The 21,498-nt window shown below is 46.6% G+C and overlaps 1 protein-coding gene across 1 annotated transcript in view; it reads right to left on the bottom strand.

Moving 5' to 3' along the window:
* COL23A1 (collagen type XXIII alpha 1 chain) overlaps positions 1 to 21,498 on the bottom strand; it is a gene marked incomplete at its 5' end in the record, with an annotated part of 188,572 nt that overhangs the window by 11,587 nt on the left and 155,487 nt on the right. Inside the window, 21 exons of the mRNA XM_042014529.1 lie at positions 1,525 to 1,611; positions 2,255 to 2,308; positions 2,809 to 2,835; positions 3,100 to 3,153; positions 3,246 to 3,317; positions 3,743 to 3,769; positions 4,622 to 4,663; positions 5,008 to 5,079; positions 5,420 to 5,509; positions 5,994 to 6,038; positions 6,785 to 6,838; positions 8,343 to 8,420; positions 8,889 to 8,933; positions 10,138 to 10,200; positions 10,776 to 10,820; positions 11,951 to 11,977; positions 12,407 to 12,433; positions 12,939 to 12,974; positions 13,422 to 13,538; positions 19,436 to 19,462; positions 20,104 to 20,130. Of these exons, the coding sequence (XP_041870463.1) occupies positions 1,525 to 1,611; positions 2,255 to 2,308; positions 2,809 to 2,835; positions 3,100 to 3,153; positions 3,246 to 3,317; positions 3,743 to 3,769; positions 4,622 to 4,663; positions 5,008 to 5,079; positions 5,420 to 5,509; positions 5,994 to 6,038; positions 6,785 to 6,838; positions 8,343 to 8,420; positions 8,889 to 8,933; positions 10,138 to 10,200; positions 10,776 to 10,820; positions 11,951 to 11,977; positions 12,407 to 12,433; positions 12,939 to 12,974; positions 13,422 to 13,538; positions 19,436 to 19,462; positions 20,104 to 20,130 (1,116 nt within the window). The remainder of the gene's footprint in view (positions 1 to 1,524; positions 1,612 to 2,254; positions 2,309 to 2,808; positions 2,836 to 3,099; positions 3,154 to 3,245; positions 3,318 to 3,742; positions 3,770 to 4,621; positions 4,664 to 5,007; positions 5,080 to 5,419; positions 5,510 to 5,993; positions 6,039 to 6,784; positions 6,839 to 8,342; positions 8,421 to 8,888; positions 8,934 to 10,137; positions 10,201 to 10,775; positions 10,821 to 11,950; positions 11,978 to 12,406; positions 12,434 to 12,938; positions 12,975 to 13,421; positions 13,539 to 19,435; positions 19,463 to 20,103; positions 20,131 to 21,498) is intronic.

The raw sequence follows: 21,498 nt of genomic DNA, 5'->3' as shown, positions 1-21,498 counted from the left end.
ACAAGCCATGCAAGAAAGACAGAGCAGATACTGTACCAAAGGGCAGGGCAGGCTCACCCCATCCAGGCCTGGCAAACCTGGATCCCTTTTGCTGCCTGCAATGCTATGATCTCCCTGTTGGGAAAAATGACTGCTTGTTGAGAATGATAAAGGACACAGGAGTTATACAGACAGACACCCATGTTTCAGCAGAGGAGGAGGAGGATGGGTCTAGAGCTTCACAGCTCCATTTCTGATGACACAGCAAGTCAGCAGAGTGGTTTTATGGTAGGGAATTCACAAGACGTGCAGAGTCTGTCATCTGGGAAAGATCTTCTGTACACAAACCAGAGATTCACATTTGTAAAAGCACAGTGAAAGAGATAAAGGGTAAATCACCTAACATGTCATGAGAGGAAAAAATTAATTGTAGTTTACATTCAATCTTCAGGCAAAATAAAGCATATTGACTAAAGGAGCTTATTGCTGGTGTAGTGGAGCTACACAACAGCCTTGGCTGCCATAGCTGTGCTCAGAGAGTGAGGAAAAGTCACATGCTCAGAGAAGAAATGGGTTTTGAATTGTCCTGGAGCAAGCAGCTGGCACTCTTAATTAGGTGCCTCTGAACTAAGTGCTAAACAGCTACATTTAAGTAGTTTCAATTCAGTATTTGCTACTTCTCATCCTGCAGCTTAAAAGCACTGCAGGGAAAGGATCTCTCTAGTTTTAGTCATTATATGAAAAACAATAGTGAAAAGGAGGTAAATTTTACCAGGTCAAACAACTTCTTATAAACCACTCTAGATTTTTTTTTTTTTCCTGGGCTGTATCTAATGAGTGAGAGGCTCTGGAAGTGGACTTGGGAGATCCTGCTTCCCCATGCTCAAACACCCAGGAGGTTTCCTGGAAAGCCCACGGGGGTACACCCTGCAGGGCGGTGGCCCGGGGTGTGTCTGGGAAGGGACAACTCTGAGCCACCGGCAGAGAAACCAGGGGAGGTCTCTTCTCCCAGAGGCACTTCTTGGGAGCCTGGGGATCTCCAGCTCATCCATCACTTATCTTTGGCAGAACTGTAATGCCATCAACTCCAACATGCTTCCCCAGGCTCATCCCTTGCTTGGTTTGCAGAGATGAAGGGACGTAGCTGCCCTTCTTTTCAAATTGCCTCCCATCCATTGCACCCAGCTACTCCCTGATTTCAAACACACTCAGAAGCCAGGCCGGCAGCTTTGCTCTATCTCCTGAAGAGCTCTACTGAGGTCCATTGTTCCTGACTACAATAAGAAGGTCTTTACACAAAGATCCTTTATTTTTACTGCTGTGGCTTGCTCCCATCTGGCCAGTGAGGAGCCCTTATAGCGAGCAGTGAACTTCCAGCAGTGCAGATAAACCAGTATGAAAAGTGAGAAAACAATAACCATCTGCTCTGATTTACTGCAAAAGAGAGAACTCCCAAATCCTCCCTCCTTTTCCCTGGCTGCAAAGCTGTGGCTCCTTTTCAGCCTCGGCAAGCCGTGCTTAGGATGAGTGAAACGGAAGACGTACCACGGGACAAGGCTGATCCAGTCCGGGAGGGCCGGGTTCCCCCTTCTGTCCTTTGGCCCCTTTTCTCCCCGGTACTCCTCGTTCACCCTGTCAGCACAACAGGAAGATATCAGGAGCAAGGGAAAGAAACACCTTTGCTTCGTGTCTCACAGCACTTGCAGAGTCCCAGTCCTCCCCCAGAGTAGGGACACTTGCACTAGTGTGACCTCAGTTGAGTAGTGAAATCACTGTGAAAATCTTTGGTTAAAGCTGGGTGGAAGTATTGTAATAGATAATTTTATAACAGATCGACTAAATGACTAGTTTCTGCTGGAACCCAGGTTAGTATCTGACAGCAAGTGGGAGCGGCAGCTTTCAGCTGCTGCCCTGTGCTCAGCTGGGCTCCTGGCTCCTGCTGGGTATCCCTTTGTTTAAGGGTCCCTGTAACAAAGCCTTTGACTTGGATCCATTTCCAAGGTCTGTAAACCAAGACCAGTGATTCTTTGCAACCTGGAGCTGTCAGGTTGCTCCATTTCCCCACAACGGTTGTGCTGGGGTGAGAGCAGGCTTGCCAAAACCTTTCCAAGTGGGTAGGAATTAACTGCCTGTCCTGCCCTACACTGGGAATGTGCGAGTCCTTGGGCTTCACAGGCGGCCTTTCACCACTGGCCCCCAGGGCAAGCAGCACTGCCTGCCAAAAAGAGCAGCCTGTCCTGCCCCACAAGCATCAATACAGCCATAACCCACTTACCTTCTCGCCTCTTTCACTTCTCTCTCCTTTCTCTCCTCTGAGGCCTGGGAAACCCTGTCTCCACAATTTTTAGGTGGGAAAAATGAAAAAAAAAAAAAAAAAGTTTTGTAAGTTTAGTGTGTGAATGTCCAGACATCTCAGTTCAACAGGAGCCAACTCCAGCCATCAGCCCATCCTGCCATGGTGAAGAACAACATTTTCTTCCTGTTGACTTGGTATGTCAGCAGTTTCTTGGGAAAACTGGAGTGCTTCACCACACCCCAGTAACATTACAGCTATTAGAAATTTTCATTTCACTGAATCAATACAAATATTCTCAGTTGGAAAGGGAAGCAAGCCCTGGCAGCACCTTTAGGTGAGCAGTTCTGCTGTGCAGTGGAAGGAGCCCAGCAACTGGCCTGAATTCAGCCCTTTCCTACAGCCATCATTCCATGGGCATTGTGTTTAAGGGGGAGCAGTCTATACAGTGTTAGCTACATATTTTCCAAACAATCTCAAGTTACGTGTGTGTTATTTGTGTTTCTACATGAGTAATTAATGGTTTCCATACTCACATCCAATCCTGGCTCCCCTGGCTTTCCCTGCAGATGTAAAAATAAAAATTACGATGGGCTGTGTTGAGTTTGGTGTCACAGACAAACTTTGATCCAGTTGGTTTAACATGGTAGTGAGAGCATGGGCTCATCCATGAGCCCCTGGGGTTGGAGGCTGCTCCTTTGCAACCCACCAGGATAGTGCTGGTCCAGCTCTGCAGTTCTGGCTGGACTCCCCACAGCAGGATTTTACAGCCCCTGTTTTAGGATTACACCCCAATGTCCCTGCTCCTCTCCCACACCTGTGATTACCTTCTCTCCTTTGGTACCAGGTAAACCAATGAGCCCGGGAACACCTGGGAGACCCTTAAATTAAAAAGAAACAAGGCATTGGGATTGTTTCCTCTGAGACAGGTTTCTGTCAACAGCCAGAACTGAGATTTGGGAAGACAACTCACAGCAGGTCCAGTGTCACCGTGGTCCCCCTTCTCACCACTGTCACCTTTTTCTCCCTTTGCACCATCCAAACCCTGCAGAAATGAAATGGATCAGCCAAGGATACCTGGCAGCTCTGCCCAGGGCAGCCACCCCACGCACCCACCACCTCCTACCCCTTTTCTGGGGTGCTTACACCCACACTGCTGTTGATGTTTTGCTCTTGACCACATCATATAAGAAAATAGCTGAAAATACAGGCTTTAAGCCTTTTGGTTTGGAAACCCTGACTCTTGCCAGCCCTCAGGACTCTGTGCTGGAGGAGGGGTTTGGATTATAAAAGTTTGGAAGGAAAAATGGCTTGTTTTCCAAAATGCCAACTGCTGAACATTGTAACCAAGGGATGCGTTGTGACAACAGTGACAAAACACTCAGTCTCCAGAGCTGACAGGCCTTTGTGGGCCTGTAAATAATGCACTGGCAGCTGGGAAACTGGGTGACATTTCATTTATTGACTTACTTTAGGCCCCTGGATTCCTGGAGGACCCTGTGGGAAAGACAGTGGTGCATTTGAAAAAACCCAGAATTTAAAAACATACCCGAAACTTTCCTTCCCAAAACCATTTCTTGCTCAAATTACAGGCTGACAATGGTCAAGTATTTCTTTTCAAAACAGGTAGCAATTTATTTTGTTCTCCAATGTCAAATCAAGGGGCAGGGGAACTGAAAAGGAGCACTCTGTGTAACAGGACAACACAAGCTTTGGAGTGAGAGCCCCCAAAAGCTTTGCTGAAGAAGTGACAGGAAGCTCTGGGGGGTGGCATTATGCCACCAGAGCCCTCCACACCTGGGCAGGGCTGGGATACCTCCCAGGCTGTGAATGCCACCTGAAATGCCACCTGCTTTTGAAGCATGGTCTCTCAAGGTGAACCTTGGACCCCACAGAGGTATCCCAGCCTTCCCAATGTCCTTGACAACTTCTTTTGGAGCATTGTGGGCACCAAACCCCTTCAATATCTCCATCAAAAGTGCTCTGTGTGTTCATCACCACCTGCACCCTCTTCCAGTGCAGCTGATGGCAGAAAACTTAATGACTTGGGTGAATTTAGGGGAATAAAGACACTGTCATGGTTGGGAACAGATTTTCCCATTCCACAAGATTTTATCTTTTCTCCATCCCAAGGAACAACTTGGTTTTTGCAAAATGAGCCACGAACTCTGATGTACTCTCCTAAATCAGGTGCTCTCATTTCTCCAAAGCCAGGTCAGACTGTAGCACTTCCCTGATGTTTTTCCCAGATTCGAAACAGCCCTCAATGATTAAACAGAACAAACCACCCTTGTCCTTATCTAATCACATACAATAACAAATCTTCAGGAATCACTTCCAGAGTCCTACCATAGGGCCAGGTAAGCCAGGGGGTCCAGGCTCAGGTATGATCTGCAGAAGGGAATTAAACAGCACATTAACAGGGCTAGGCAAGAGAGAAGATGGTTCAGGAGAGGAAACCTCACGAAGCCCAGAATCATGATTTAATGCCCAATTAATTATAACATCAGCATCCAATATCTCAACCACCAATACAAAATCTAAAGTAACTTTGTAGTGCCAAGTATGCAAGCTGCTCTTCCCTAATGAATAAACCCCATTTAGACACTTCCGAAAGTTCTTGTAGAAAACAGTTGGGTTTTGCTGATGGATATGGGACTGGTGGGTCCATCCTGCACCCCCAACTTTGCCTGATCCTGCATCATGAAAGAGACTTTATGTTGCCAAGATCTTACATGATTATTCTGCAGACACGGTGACCCGGTGTCTCCTTTTTCTCCTTTGTCTCCTTTTGGCCCTTCTGCTCCCTGAAAGATAAAAGTGTAACACTGATGTGCTGCATCTTCCAGGAAAGCAAAAATGAGAGAAAAATAGGTTTGTCTCCCTCTGAACACCAGCCTTGGCTCAAGCAAAGCTCATGTTCATCTCCAGGGGACTTTGAAGAAATATTTTCTCCTCCTTGATACATTCTGAATAAGCTGATTAGAAATGGAAATTCAAAGCTCCCACCTCCACCAGCTCCACAGTAAGGTGGTGTGGAGAGGTCATTGCTTAAATCAGCCAACCCAGCCCCATTCTGAGCATTTGCAGAAATCAGTGCATTAAAGAACCAAGAGCAGAGGGACAGGGACAGACAAAGGGACGTACCGGGGGACCTGCTGAGCCCATTTCTCCTGTCTCTCCTTTCTGCCCCATGATCCCTGTGCTGCCCTGGTCACCCTTTGCTCCTTTGGGACCCTGGAAGTTGAGAGAAAACAACATGTTTAGGAGAAAACTCGGAAAATAACCCCCCACAACAGCCACTTCTGCCTTTCTGCCGCTTCCCTCTGCATCGCAGCGTGAGCTCACCAGAACATGTTTTAACGTTCAACCTCACAGATGCCAATTTTGAGGGTGCAGCAGAATTTGGCTGGGCTGCAGGAGGGATTGCAGCCATTTGGGGTTGGGAAGGTTGACAAAAAAAATTTGAGACAGCATCTGATGAACTGCTTGTAAAAGGAGCCCCTTTATCTTGGCAGACGCAGCCACAAGCAGCATTGGCACGCCCAGAGCAGAGCAGGGGCTGCAGGCAAAGGGCCATCAATTCAGAGAGACACAGCTGACACTACACAGCAGAGCTCGCTTCTGGCAGCCTGGATTTGCTTTTCACAGACACACAGGAAGCTTCCTTTTCATTTGGCTCCTGGCAAGGTCTCGCTCAATCCAGCCGTGCCCCGCTCACCTTTTCACCATCCATTCCAGGTGGACCTGGCAAGCCCAGCTCTCCCTGAAGGGACACAAAGAAAGAGGAGCCCATGGTAAATTAAATTAAGAACTCATTTCGGGAGAGCATTTTGCAAGAAAATGGGTTATTCACACACAATTGTTGTGGTTACGGGTTTGCCTCTGCCAGGCTCAGGACCAAGGAGGTGTCAGTGACACACTAGCATCACCAGCTGATCTGAATATTGACAGAGAGACCTCAAAATGCACTGAAATCCTGCCCCATCCCGTTCTTTCAAGAGCTACTTTTCTGCAAATTACATTCTTCTTTTTAAGAAACTACAGCTGGCTGCAGGTTACAGACTATTGCTTGTGAAGCAGGAGGACAGCAGGTCCTGGGATATGGTGCTGGAGCAGTAAGCAGCACACAGGGAGGGTGGGAATGAGGGTGGCTCAGCACAGCCATGGGACTGCTAGCCCCTCTCATGACTGCTTCTCCCACTTCTGCCTCCTGCCACAGACAATGAGGCAGTCTCAGAGGGGCTGGGATTTTGTCTGTCAGGTGCGGGACTGGGACTGGATTCGTTTCTGGGACAGCATCCTCTGGAAGAGGCTGAAGGCCAGAGACAGGTCAACAACATTTTGGCTTTTGTGTGAAAGACACCTTTTTTTCAGCCAGAGAAAGGGCAAAATATCACACACATAGCCTCAAACTCCTCTGCAGGCCACTTCAACTGCCTTATTTTGGATTGGGAGACTCTTCATGGAGAGCTACTAATGACTGTGTTGCTTGGCAGAGATCAGGCTCACCTTGGGACCTGGAGCACCTTGGGGGCCTGGTGGCCCTTGGGGACCTGGTGGACCCTGAAACACAGTAAACAAAACAGGCTTGATCATGACTTGCATGAACATGGCACGCTGTCCTCGTGCTGTGGGGATGAGCTGGGAGCAGCTGTCAGTCAGAATCTGCAAGAGACACTTGGGTGAGTTCAGTGGAGATGAATTCAAACACTGAGATGAGCTCAACTGACACAGAGTGACCCAAGGTCCCTCTGCCACGGGGTTGTTCATGCAGAACAGAACACAATGGCAGCGGGTCAGGTGTACAGCTGCAAAGACATGGATTCAGAGGCAAAATGCCTTTAGCTGGAGGTGTGACCCCAGATCTGGTGGTCTCTTTTTTCATCCTGCCCACTCCAACCAACCAGCCTGGGAAGCAGCATCCTGCTGAAAGCAGTGTCAGCCAGCCAGGGAGGTGCAACTAAAGAGGGGAAACAAAGGAGGTTGTGTGCACTAACAACAGGAAAACCTTGCACACTTAAGTAATTTTTCCTGGGCACTGCTGGATGCAAAGACCACAAACCACCTTGAGATGAACAAATATTTTCCAACTTGCAAATTATTTCAAGCAGCAAAATTTGATGAAAATCAGATGAAAACCAAACCAGTATCATATCCTCAAGCACCTTTCTCCATGGCTACACACTCAAATGCTGTTACATTTAGTCACACTGGAAGCCTTTCCAGAGCCTTGCCCACGAGACAGGTCAGTGCACAAACACTGCAAACAGTGAATAAGCAGGAAAACAGCAAAGTTAGTGAGGTTCAGTGAGGTGCCCCTCAGCAGTCTCTGCATGCAGAACATCGGACAGGGTCTGGGTCCAGCAGATGAAGCCTCCAGATGTTTGATGGAGCCTCTCCAACCACTGCACTCCACAAACTCTACTCTGAAAGCTGCGTGCAACGCGGACATCTGGCAAACGGAAATTACCAGCACTTTGTGTATCCCTGCAGCCTGTTATAAAACAATTAGGATGGTTCTCAAATATGTCTGTAATTAAGTATTTATTCTATTCAGCTTATTTCATCCTAATGATAAGGTCAGGGCACTGTTCAGTTGGGCATGTTAAGGCTTGGGTGCCATTCCACATCCCGACTGCTGCTTGCAGAGGATGTGCAGTGACAAGAACAGCTCCACACCATACCACGGGAATCACACCCTGCTGCTGGCAGCATTTAAGCTGTAATGTGGCTGCTCACACCCTTTGCATCAGGTGTTCATGTCACAGGTGTATCAGGTTGCTTTTACCTGCAGAATGTTAACTCACATCCCACAGCTGGATCCCATGAGCCTGAGCTCACAGCCTCAAGTTCCAACACTGTCTTTGCTGCTACACCCTAAATATCCTCAGCCCCCAGATGCAATCAGCTCTTTCTCCCTCCAAACCAGCTCTGTGCCAAAACAGAAATCTCAGGAGCCTGAGACAGAGGACAAGGATGGACATGTCACAATGTCACTGTGGCAGAGCTTGGCAGGTTTCAGTCCTTTCCCATGAACTGCAGGACTCAGCCTTGGTGCAGGGCTTACCTTGAGTGCGTCCAGGATTCGGCCGTCGTAGTCGATCACGACGGTGTCTCCTTGTTCCCCTTTCAGCCCGGGGGGACCCTGCAGCCAGGGATGAATCCTATTTAATGTTACAGCACTGAAAGGAGGCTGGTATGAAAGCAAAGACCTGACACGCAGCGTTTGGGGATTATCACCTTACAAACACCCTGGGTTTAACCAGTCCTTAGTCTGACAGCTGGAACTGTCAAACCTCAAAAGGCCATCAATTTGTGAAATGGAGAAGTGCATAAAAATCCTCACTTGATTACCCCTATTCCCAGCTTCCCTCTTGAAAAAAAAGAGGGTCACAGGATGGTCATGTGGATAAGAAAATTGGACTTGACTGATTTCCCATGTCAGCATTCAGTACCTGTGCAATCATTTGTTTAAATATGTACCATCTCTATTTTCTCACACTGAACTGGTCCTGAAGCTATTCATTCACATACTAAGGAGCAAGATGTGGTGGGGAACAGCTATGGTTGAGACAAATACACAACTGCAAACTGAAATCATGAACATCCATACCCGGGGTCCAATGGAGCCAATTCCTCCCTTCTCACCAGGTTCACCCTGAAAATCAAAAATCACATTTTTTTTCCAAAGAGACCAAGGAAAATATAAAATATTTATTCTAAAAATACTGTACCCACCCATAAGGATATGCTTTACATTAAGAAACAGTATGACACCAACAAGGGACTGCTTCTCCTTGCAGAAAATAGATTTGACCTGAGAGCAAATATGTTTTGCAAAAAACAATGTTGGTATAACAGCAAGAGAAGTAAGAGAAGGTCTCATTGCAGGGGGAGCAGAGTGGCCAGCTCGGGGCTGAGCTCCAGCTCCTTGTGCTGGTTCCACATGGCTCCCTTTGCTTTAGGCTGAGTTTTGCATGTGGAAAGCTTCAGCTGAGATGCTTAAACCAATTTCAAGGGTGAGTTCAAGGAAAAGTTCTGTGCCAAGTTGATCCTTTCATTCTTCCTCTTTTTTATATTCCCCCCTCCCCTCCTTTTCATTTTTTTTTTTTTTTTTTTTTTGGAAAGTTGGCAAGGTTTAAAAAGTCATAGTACTCTTACAGCAATGACCTGAAATTCGGTTCAGGATTCAAAAGATGTCCCACTTGTCATACCCATGTTATTCCCCTTGCTGACCAAATTAAAGTGCTCCAAAAAGTAAAAAATGGTAAAGACGTATAGAAAAAAACCCTAAATTCAACCAGCACTGCTACTCTGGTTCTAGAAAAAAATTACTAAGGTTCACCAGAACCCATTTTATTCCTTACACACATTTTCTTGCCCAATAAGGGAACACAGCTCTTTGATATAGAAAATATTAGTGCATCCAGATCCTATTAAATATAAAGCAGTTGAGGGTGTCCGGGTCTCCTCGCCACCACTTAACAAACCCAGGTTAATTGCATCTCTCAGCAGTTTTGGAGGTCAGGAGGACAGGACAGCTCTCAGGTGCTTGGGGCTCTGAAGCAATGCCACAACCATCAAAAACATGGGATCAAAATGTGATCAGAGTTCTACCTTTTCTGAGGAAAAGGCAATTCAATGGAAAATGTGCAAGTAGATGACTTACAAACTCTTATACTGATCTCTGCTTGAAGCCAGCTTTCATCAAATCACCAGGAAAAGGTAAAATACTCTTAATATCCCTCATTTTGTGTCAGTTTTGGCACTTTATGAGCCTTTTAGAAGGCAAAGGCCCAAAACACTCAGCTAGAAGCCTCTGCCTCAGCAGTGCTGTGCCCAGAGATCCAGCTTTTCTTTACCTTTAGTCCTGGGAAGCCATCTGTGCCATTCTCTCCCTTGGGACCCACGCTTCCTTTTTCTCCCTGAAAACAAAGCCATTTAGACAAATGATATACAGGGAGGATGGAGAACAGATTTCTTCAAGTTATCATTTTCTTGATTTATCTTCATTTTACATACACAAAGGAGCAAAGCTCTGCTTTTAGCTGTAAAACACATCACCTTGCCAAGGTGCAAACGGGGAGTTTTTGAGATAAAAATGAAGCTTTCAGATTCAGCAGCTTGGCTATGGGTGGTGTGTTCAGCCATGAAACTGGCCCTAAAACCACAACATAGAATCATAAAATCACAATGTTTTGTGTTGGAAGGGGTCTTGAAGATCATCCAGTACCAACCCCCTGCCATGGGCAGGAACAACTTCCACTGGATCAGGTTGCTCCAAACCCCATCCAACCTGGCATTGGACACTTCCAGGGATGGGACAGCCACAGCTTCTCTGGGCAACCTGTGCCTCACCACCCTCACAGTTTGTTGATCTTTTTCCTCATCAGAGGAGAAATGTTTCTCAACCTGCCCTGACTGTGATATGGAGCCAAAAACCAGGCAGCAAAAGATGCTGCTCAACACATGCAATAGATGGACACGGAGTGGAACGTACCTTAGGGCCCACAAGTCCTGGTTCCCCAGGGATCCCATCATCACCCTGATGAAATGAAATATAAAAAGTGAAATACACAGAGCTTGTACACACTTATCAGGTTCCAACACATCATTTCACCTCACTGAGTGTTGCACAGACCTGAAACCCACTCAGGTTTGCAGAAGACCAGGGGAGAGCTGCAGCAAGGAGCCCAACAGGTTCCAGTGTAGCCCCCTGCTCCCACCCATCCCTGCCTCTGCCTCTCCTGCTCCTGCGAGGGTGGATGGGCATCTTCCAGAATTTGGTTACATCAGGCCCTGGCAAAGGTCTTGTCCTACTTTCAACAGAAATACTAAATTCCTTTAGGCCTTTTGGGTCCCAAAGACCTCCTGTAAGCTGCCAGCCATCCTCATGGACTTCATCACAAGTCACCAACACCCTCTGCCAGGAGAGGTTTTCTGGTTTTGCTTGTGCTTTGTTGTTCTCCTGGAGTAAAACCACTTAATGGGTGCTGAAGAGGTCAGTTTTACCAGCCAGTTATAAAATTTTTAAGCCAAATTCTGGCCTGAAAAACACCCATGGCCAAACCTGGTTTGGGGCAAATCAGTAAGAGGGAAAGGCTGGGCCCTGTCAGTGGTTTGACTTCACTTAAAGGCAGTGATTTATCCACTTCTCAATGGCACCACCGGGAGAAAACATGGGGAGCTTGGACATGTGAATCTCTCGCAGTCCTCAATGCCACACCCAGCAGCATTCCTGGCCTTCAAGGGGACTTCTCCCATGGGGCTGCAGTGCTGCATGGTGATGGCCATCCCAGGGCCCTTGGTCGGAGAACATCCTCCAGGCACATCTTGGTTCATTGAATTACTGGAGAAAAAGGCTCAGGACCTACTGCTTTGCTTGGCATTTGCTGTTTTATTCTTTGTCTATTGGGCAGATGTGGCTGCAGCTTCTGGCTGGCTCGTGGAAATGAAAGCCAGGCTGCAGGCACAGCCATGCCCAGCTCCAGGACCACATGGACATGAAACCGAGGGAACACAAGGGAAGAGTTGCTGTGGACAGCCACGACCACAGCTTCTACACCAGTCTCTGGCAATGGTTGTCCTAGCCAAGCACAGAGCAAAGCAAAGCAAAAACCATTAAAAATAATAATTAAAAATAAAAAAAATAAAAAAAAAAAAATCACCATTTACCTTTTTCCCTTGGACACCAGGCTCACCCTTCAACAGCAATGTCAACAGAAGAGGAAGAAATTTAGGGACATAACAGAAAATAAAGCCAATTATGTGGATAGTCAAAATTAATTGTAAAATTGATTTTAAAATTAATTTAAAAATTAAAATACTTGGCTTGTGATGATCATATTTTTCCCCCTGAAATGCAAGAAAGCACATTCCCACAGCACAGCAGATTCCAGCCCCCTGCAGCTACCTCCACCCCCATTTCTAGGTTTGAGCACGGGCAGTGGATGTGATATTGAGGAAGAGACATATTTAGGCTTTTACACCCCCAGTCAATGCCTTGAAATTTTATATCTGGTATATACAGATGAGTTGAAGTCCTCTATAAAATGCTTATTTTCATCCCTACTCCTCTTATGCAGCATTATTTCAAGAATTCATGTTAAAATTAGACAGATTATTACCCACCTTTGGTCCTGGAGGTCCTCTGGCACCCTGTTGAATACAAGAGTGATTGGTTTACTTGTTTGACAACTGAGTGTAACAGGATTAAAGCATTTCTAAGAGTATGTTAATTCCAAGAAAAAGAAATGACACAGATGTCAAGTTCTCATCTTCCCTTACAAATACAGCTGCATTTGTTCTCTGTGCTCCAGTAAATAATAGCCTTTTATGGCTCATGTATTTTATGTATAATAAGCACCTTTTTATCCAACTCGGACCTTAGCAAATTGGTTACAATGCCATGTGGCTTCAGAGGGACAGAAGTCAGGATACAGGAGCACCACATCCCTCCAGAAGAGCCAAGGGGACACAAAAACCGGCCTCTTTTCTCCCAGGTAGCCCTGGACAAACATCCATTTTAGAGTACCCATAATTTCATGTGGGGTTTTTTGTCCTCCATAAGCTACAACACAAACCCACTTGCTGCAGTGAGCTGAAGGGTGATGTACAGTGAGGGTGAGGGGCACACACACAGACACTTCTGAGCAATACTGACCATGACTCCATCCTCTCCCGGCTCGCCTTTGAAACCCTGCAAAAAATAAAATGACCAACATTGAAACTATTACCTCTCATTCTCCAAAATACTCAGCAATAATTAGAAAGTTTCACTGCATTATGCTTTAGCCTATTTTTTTATTAAATAAATTGCCAGTGGTCTTCAGATTTGCAACAGGTCATCCAAAGAGTACAGACTGGGAGATCTCCCGGCTCTGTGAGGTACAACCAGCACCTGCAAATACACACCCCAGGTCCAGCTCTTTGCTCCAAAACTTGAGATGGAAGGTCCCCTCCTGCTCCCTTGCCCCATACCCCAAGGCTTTGCTCTAGGAGCAGCCTTTGGAGCCCAGCTGTGGCTCAGGCTGGGGACTCAGTGGTTGTGGTGGCAGCACTGGGGAAGGGGACACCCTTCGCCCTCCTGTCCCTCGCAGGGTGGGAACTGCCTGATATGTGCTCGCTGCGCATCTCCCGTCCTTACAGGGGAGCCTGGAGGTCCTCTTGGGCCATCCTTTCCTGTGTCACCAGGAGGCCCTCGGGCACCTGGGGGTCCTGGCGGACCAGGGGGGCCCATGGCTCCATCTCGACCTTGATCACCCTGGAAGAAGTTCACACAGACATGGTGAGACGAAGCAGTGTTGGAAGGGGTGGTCTCAGGGTGTCCATGACACATGCACTGCATCCCTGGGCCACCAGCACCCTGGCCTCTGCTGTCCTAGAGGAGTTTAACTGCAGCTTCCAGCTGGGAAAGCTGAAAGTGAGCTCATGGCCAATTTATGCCATTTGGGTCTGATTCCTCAGCCAGGATTGTGCTCAATGCCTTCCAATGAGATTTAATCTCCTTAAGCCCTTACCCAGTGACTGTCTGCATGGAATCTACCAACCCAACAGCACCCAGAGCACCCCAGGCCCACAACATGCTGGCAGGGAGCATGCACACACTGCCATAGCTCAGTGCACCATGCCAGAAAATCACACAGAAAAAGTGGCAGCGCTTAATCTCATCCTTTACATGCAGCCAAGGTCACGGGTGAACATCCCGAGCCGCTCACACCCTGCGGATTCTGAGTGCAGAGAAGGCGCTGTGTCCCTGTGCGGGTTTGGTGGGTGCCATTCCCAAGGGGAGCATCCCGTGCGGCTCCAGGCTGGGTATCAGCTCCCTGCCCCCCACCAGCCACCACAGCCCAGCCCCGGGGCCGTGGCCCGGCCCATCCATGCGGCTGCACAATGGGAAAGCCTCATGGAAAGGCAGTTTCGTAAATCTTTAAGCGACATCTGGGAGAGTCACCACCGAGGCAGTCAGAGGGCTGTGTTTAATATGTGGTCCACCCTCAAATCAGGGACAAGTATGGGATTTTTCAGAAGTCCTTAAGTGACTTAGCAGCACAAGTCCCATGGCCTTTCACCAAGATCTGGGCTCCTAAATCACTTGCATCATTTTTTATAACACCCAATTGCAAATGCTGAACACTGCAACCAATTATGTCAAGTCTCCCACCGAATTTTTCCTAATTACAATGTCACATTTAGAGTTCAAGGATTTAGATTACTCTAGTTTGAATGCATTTTATTTTACAATACCAACGCTGTTCATATCAACATTTATAGGACTTTGCTGCTTGATACCCAAATCTCACAAATAACCAAATGTTAAAACCCATTAGATTTATGTCTCTCTACTTTGACAATGCCTGCCCCGTGAATTCCAATGGGATTTCAGTCAAACATGCTCCCGACAAGCATCTCTAAATACAGACATTGTCGTGGCAATTTAAAATAGCAACAGTGCACTGTCAGCCAGAAAGGAAAAACAAAAGCAGCTCAAACAATCACAGCAAACCAGTGGCAGCAGTTTTGGTGTCTACCTTGAGCACTCGCCGGCTAAAGACAAGCTGATCATTAGCCAGAAATCCATGATTGAGGTGGGGAAAAACCATCTATATCCAGGGTAAGTGGGAGGCAGAAGAAGAAAGAGCAGCAGTTCAAGATGAAAGCACAGCAGAAGAGTGAGTTTGAAAGACTGTAGCAATATATAACTTTTTTTTTTAATAATTAGCTGATATATTAGAAAGTAATAGCCTAGGTAGCCAACACTGGTGGGTTTAAGGTTCTAGATACACTGGAGCTTTGTAAGCAGGACACAGACTGAGGGAAACAAGTATTTTTTCACTAGATTACTGCACAATAGGACATTCAAAGCAGCTGGGGAAAGGGTTCCCCTACTGCAGAATAAAGAGTATTATTACAGTAAACCCCATAGGGGATGATATATCCCAGCATTTCCCTGAGACCAAATATTGTATTTGTTTTCAGAGGTTCAAATGAATACTGATGTATTCCCAGCCTGCAAATCGCAAATAAATCTTCCAGATTTATATGATGCAAAAACAATGTATTTAGGCTGTGTCAGTAGTCATTGCTATTGTCTTTTAGCCTTTCCACTCATCTATCTAGGGAGAAGCAGTAAGACATTTCCTTTCTCAGGACACCACGTGCATCTCCCTTTCCCCCATTCACCCATCCCTGCCCACATCCACAGGAGAATCAAGAGGGTGGAGTGAAGCCACAAGAAGCCCTGTGGAAACACACAGAAAATCCTCCATGAGGATTTTTGGGGGTTTCTAAGGAACAAACCTCTTGTCCAAATTGCCTAGGAGCTTTTAAACCTTGCACACCAATAACAGATAACCCCAAACCTCAATTTTGGGGTGAATAGTGCACTGGCAAGGCCACCTCCTGCCCAGCCTCCCAGCACAGATATTTTATCACCATCGTGTCAAGAAGAGAAGGGAAAAGTAAAGTCAGATAGAAAAAAACTAATCAACCCCTACCAAGAACTTTTTTCAAGATGTAAAGAGAGGCTTTAAGCTCAATACTCAGTTAAATGCAGCCATTTTTGGGAAGAACAGCACTGAAATACTAAGAAATCAAAATTAATGGGGACACAGAACACTTGCACGTGGACAGGTCCTCCAAATACTACAGAAACCACCAAAAAGACTCTACTGAGAGCAAAGGGTTTTGTGGCAAACAGAAGGGACACAGTTCAGGGGCTCATTATGTGCATAAAGTACACAACAGCATAAAGTGGGATTTTTATAAAAGCCCACAGAGCAAAACGGGAACTGAAATTTTTTTCTTGTCCCTCAGACTGGTAAGCATCATCCAAATAAGCATGTCCCAAGCCTATCTGTTTTAATGGAAAACAACAATCTGCATTTGCTCTGAGGCCAAACACACCATATCCCACCAAATCCAGCCATCACACATTTCATTTTAAACAGCCCCTGTTACAGATGGGCTCATGAAAGGTGAGCAGCCCTGAGGGATAGTAAGTAGAGAGGCACCACCCCTGGTTCAAGAAACATTCAGGCCATAGAGAGCCAGGCTGCAGGAGAGGGGTTAAGTGTGATGGTTACATGTTCCTGCTCCACACTTCCCAAAGCTTCTGGTTGCAAGGCACTGGGCTAACAGGCCATTGGATCTGACCCCGTGTAGCAATGGAATACTGGAGCACAGAAACCTTGAACACTGGTAATTTTCAGCTTTAGAGTTCTCGATGTAGCCATTTCAACCTAGTACTCCAAAATAAGCAAATAATAAAAGTATCCATAGGCGTCTGTTGACTGGCACAGAGAGCCCTGCAGGATGCTTCCTGTGCTGAGTTTTTATCAGCAGTGTGAGCTTGTCAAGCACTTAAAATTTTGCAGAAAATAAGGGAGAAAAAGCTCCTTTTATGTCTGCACTGTGGCTGCAGAGTTTGTTCAGCCATGCCAGCATTTTGCCCCCGGCAGCTCCGGATACAGGAGATGCTGGAGCCATCTCCATCAGCACTGGCCATGGGCAGGCACGTGCCATGTGGGCCACTGCAGACAGAGCATTTCTCTCACCAGCTGGGGCTCATTTTCTCCCTCTGGAGAGCAAACCTGGTGCTGCTGCCACAGGCGCTGTGCATCCGCCGGCCCAGATGTGCAGAGATTCCTCAACCCCATCATTTGTCTGAACATCTCATCTGTCAGTACGAACAAGATCACCCAGCTAAGTTCATAAATCCAGAGCAGTCAGCCCAGTGCTGGCTCAGGGAGCAAGTCAGGCACATAAAACCAGTCCTTTCCAGGGGTGCAGCAACATATTTGATTGTGAGAGAGAAGCACAGGCACAAATATCAGGGCACAGCTGTCCCAGCCTTGGCAGCATCCTGCTTCAACTCCCTCTATTCTCCCAAGAGCAGAGGGGATCTGTTATTGATTTCTCCCTGTAAATACACTTCCATGCATTCTGTCAGTACATTTGGGCACATTTGTTCCCCACCCTGAGCAGGTGAGGCTGCAGAGCATCCTCCCTCCCTCATGCTGCTTACAACAATGAGCATTCAGTGATTAAGACAACCCAAGGTGATCTCCTTCCTCAGCTTTCCAAAATCACCATCCAACATCAGCCATCAGGCACACTCCCACATGTAATAATCTCTATTTTTGTCCACGCTAGTGGCAGGTGCTTATTACAGAAAGAGAAGCAGTGCAGACATGAATATATTCAGTAGCTAATCCCTAATTGCCATCACCTCACTCCCACCACAGACAGTCCCTCCAAAGCCATCCCAAGGATTATTCTCTTTGAATCCATCATTCCTAATGACAGTGTTTTAGTGTTCACTGACACTCTATCCCCATTCCACCGCCCTTGGACATGACCATTTATAAGGAAGAGGGCACTGGATACAGTCCTAATTATTTATCTTCCCATTGATGCAGCAAGTTGCATTGACACATCTTTCAAAATCAGCTAAACAAAGCCACCACTGAAACTTGAGGAATAAAACAGATTAAATTCAGAAATAAAAAGTAATCTGGACCAGATGGTATTAAGAAGTTTTGCCTTCTATTCACAACCCTGAGTGTCTGGAGACATAAAGGGAGCTATTTTCAAAGTCAGGCACCTGTTTTTAGGTCTACTTGTGCATGGTTCTGCCAGGCTTTTTTCTCTCTCTTTTCTCCCAAATTGTTTTTGAGCCTTTTTCTCACTGTTGTGCAAAAAGTCATAATTAAATCAAAAACTGAAGCAAAATCTGGACAAATGCAAATCAGGACAAAAAACCCCACCCCAAAACGCAGCACATTTTTCTTGGTAGATGAAAACAAAGGACAAGTGTTACCTTGAGAGCTGGTACCTGCCCTGCAAGTCCAGACAGAGCCTGTCCCAGAGCATCTCCTGCAGCAGGAGGTGAATTCCACAGCACCTGGCAGCACAGAGCCTTTGGAGCCTGAGCAGCACCTCCTGGCATCTCTCGAGTTGCCAGCCCCAAAGTCACCCACAGCCCTGGCCAAGGAGTGAAAACTCACGTCCCTGTGCTGCTGAATCACCTCTTAAAGCCTCTTCTGAGTACGTGGGTGTGCACTTAGACAAAGTGAGACCTTATGCTGAGCCCCTCCTTTGCCACACGGGCTGTAAATCTATGTGAGACATTTTAGGGCCCCTCTGAGCCCCAGGGTGACATTTCCAAACACACCCAAGGCAATTGGGAGCTGCTTCAGAATATGACACTAACTTCATAAAGTGAGTTTACAACCTCCAGGGAAGGAAGGAAAAAAAAAAATCTCTGAGGCATCTCTACTCAACATTAACCACTGAGGTCCTGGTTATGTTTCCAGCAACGACATCTAACCCAGGTCAGCCAGCTCTTGGGTGCCAGCTCCAAACCCAGCCTCTGCACGGTCACCTGTACGCCAGGATTCCAACACATGCACACAATGGTGTTTCCAGCAGGTGCCCATAACCCACAGACAGCCACACCTCAGAAATTCCTCTGCAACAGAGCCCACACCTCGTGGTGAAACCTCCCATCTCATCCCCAACATGGGCCACATCCCCATTCTGTCCTGTGGAGACCTGTCCTGATTTACTTCAGTAAATCCCAACTTCATGCAGCTCCATGAGAGCCATTTCCACAAAATTCCATTGATTTCTGTGTGCTATAGCCAAAAGAGTTTTCCCTCATCATACAGTTACTTTAAACCCTTTATTTTCAAAGGCAGCCTGGATATCACCTGGATGTCATCCTGCTCCCAGGTGGGGAGCTCAGCAAGGGAGGAGGAATGTTCCATCCTGCACAACTCTGTGCTGGACCTCTCCCTTGGGACACCAGGTCCTACCCCCACGTACTAGTGCTCTAATGCCAACAAAAAAGGAGCACAGCCTCAAGAGAAACTTCAGGAGAAACATGGAGTCTGTCTCTGACACTGGAAGAGGAAGCCAGGGAGGAGAAAGTTCAGTAGAAGCAAAACCCTTCATGAGGTACCCAAAGATCTTCGATTTTTTTTTCCTCATGGCCAAAGTTAGGAAAACCACCACCACAAAGAGCTCCAAAGGCAAAATTAAACGTTTCCACAACTGTTACCATACTGTTTACAGCAAGGTTGCACAAAGCTTTGTTTTGTGCAGTGACTAAACCCAACCAAATTTTAGAATAAATTAACATGCTGTGTCACTACCTACCCTTGGGCCGATGTCTCCTGCTTCCCCCTGCAAATCAGGAAAAACAGCAAAGGGTCAGAGTTCAAATATCAACCCTGAAGGACTGAACACGGGTACAGCACACAAGGGAAGTGGCAAGAGTCCTATTGCTTAATGTATTTAAAATGAGGGAGGAGAAGGGTTGGAGACAACACAATAGGGAAAGACTCTGCCCTGGCAGGCAATGAAACAGATAATAAATCAGAAATAGCAGTTTGTTTCCAACTCTAAGGCTCCCCTAGCAACTGCTTATGTCCTTCACATGTGAAAATTAACTTCACTTTCAGTAATGACCTTCTTTGGCTGCTCTGATTTCATGGGTGTCATGCAAACACAGAGCGATGGAGCCCAGATCTCTTGGAGGAATGAGGAGAGTTTTACGCCACTCTCATGACTCTTAGGGGCTTACCAGAACCCTACAGCATGGGTGAGCTTTAACACCATAGTTGTTCCCCCTAATTTTTTGCAAATTCTTCCTGTCCTCCCCTTCCTGGGGCTTTTCCAAGAGCAATGTGAGAACCCATTTTTACAGCTCCACATCCCAACAAAACCCAGCTGGGCTATTGGGACAACCCGAACTTGAAGGAATTACAGCCACTGGAGGATATACAACTGCTTCCCCAAAATCCATCTGTTAATGCAGCCTTTACCTTTTCCCCTTTTGGTCCTGGAGGTCCCTGGAAACATATAAGAAGAATCCAAGTTAAGGCGCTGTAGAATCACCAATGCACATGACAAAACCAAGGAAATTGCATTCATCAATTCACAAACCTGAGCCGCATTCTCCATTATTTTAAGGAATACATACTACTATTTTAAGTTGTGCAGTGCTTGACATGAGCAACACTCTACCAAAAAGCACCCACAAGGTCCTGCCTGCTCCTGCCAGGACAGAGTAGGGAGAAGGACCAGAGCAGGGCAGGCAGTGTGACAGCAGCTCTCTAACACATGACTCTAAATAGATGCAATAGATATCTTGGGGTATTAAATCACTTCTAGAAAAAACACATGCTCAGCATATCATTACAACAATTATACATCTGTTTGAAATAAACAAGGAGGACAGGCTGCTTTCTCTGGCCTATTTGCTGAAGGCATCATTCATCTTCCCTCCAAGCAGCTGACTGTAGGACAGGCAGGCAGAGACACTGCAGCCCCAGAGAGAACCCGAGAGCAACACTTTGATGTGTCTGCTCTGCATGTGCCTTCCAGCACAGAAAAGTACCAAATCTTGGTACCAGTTCACAGTGTGTGCTGAAGTGGGACCCAGTGGGATGCAGTGGGGGAAGGTCAGCAGAGAGGCCAGTGGCAGCAGCATCTGCATTCCCATGCAGCTTCCCTCCCGCTGTTTTTCTCTGAGCAAGGCTGCTGGCCCCTTACTGTCATGAAAGAGATCATGAACAGTCTGGTTTGAGTCTGGCTGTGTGATAAGTTTGCTTTGTCATTAAGATTTCCCCTGCCTCTCACTCGGGATCTCACTCCTGCCCAGCAGTGGCACCCCAGCCCGGGGGTGCAGGGCTGCGCTCTGGGGTCTGACTGCACTGCCAGCATGAGGTTTAGCTAATGAAAGCCAAGCCCTGAGCATCAGGCTGTGAGCTGGCCCTTCCTTCTTTTCTTGTCTAATGCCTTATTTCTAGATTTTATTCACATATCTTATTCTTGGGGTTAGGATAAAAACCAACCACAACAGTGTACAGCTATAACAACACACTCCCTAACTGGATAGAAATAAGTGTCTGGAACAGCTTTTCAATTGCAAAGACTGAATGACTTTTACCCAGTTTGAAACCTCACTTCGTTTAAGACCAGAATTTAAAAAGATTTCATATGGGGCCCTCTAGTGAAGGTGGTGGAAGAGAATGGGATTTGGAGAAAAAATATGGAGCTGTGACCTTCTGTAGGAGCCATTCAGTGGAAAGAATCAGAGCTGGCTAGGGTTCAATTAGCATAAAAATAAAAAAGCCTGTGTTTCTGTAAAATAAGTAAGAAAATAATGAAGCACCTGAATATCCAAAGGGCTTCCAAGCAAAAATGAAGTCAAGAAA

Source organism: Corvus kubaryi, unplaced genomic scaffold, assembly GCF_017639235.1.
Source record: "Corvus kubaryi isolate FWS band 111438036 unplaced genomic scaffold, C.kubaryi_AGA036_p1.0 split2-37374, whole genome shotgun sequence".
Taxonomy (NCBI): Eukaryota; Metazoa; Chordata; class Aves; order Passeriformes; family Corvidae; genus Corvus; species Corvus kubaryi.
Note: the sequence above shows the minus strand (reverse complement) of the source record. Positions and strands in the feature narration are given on the sequence as shown.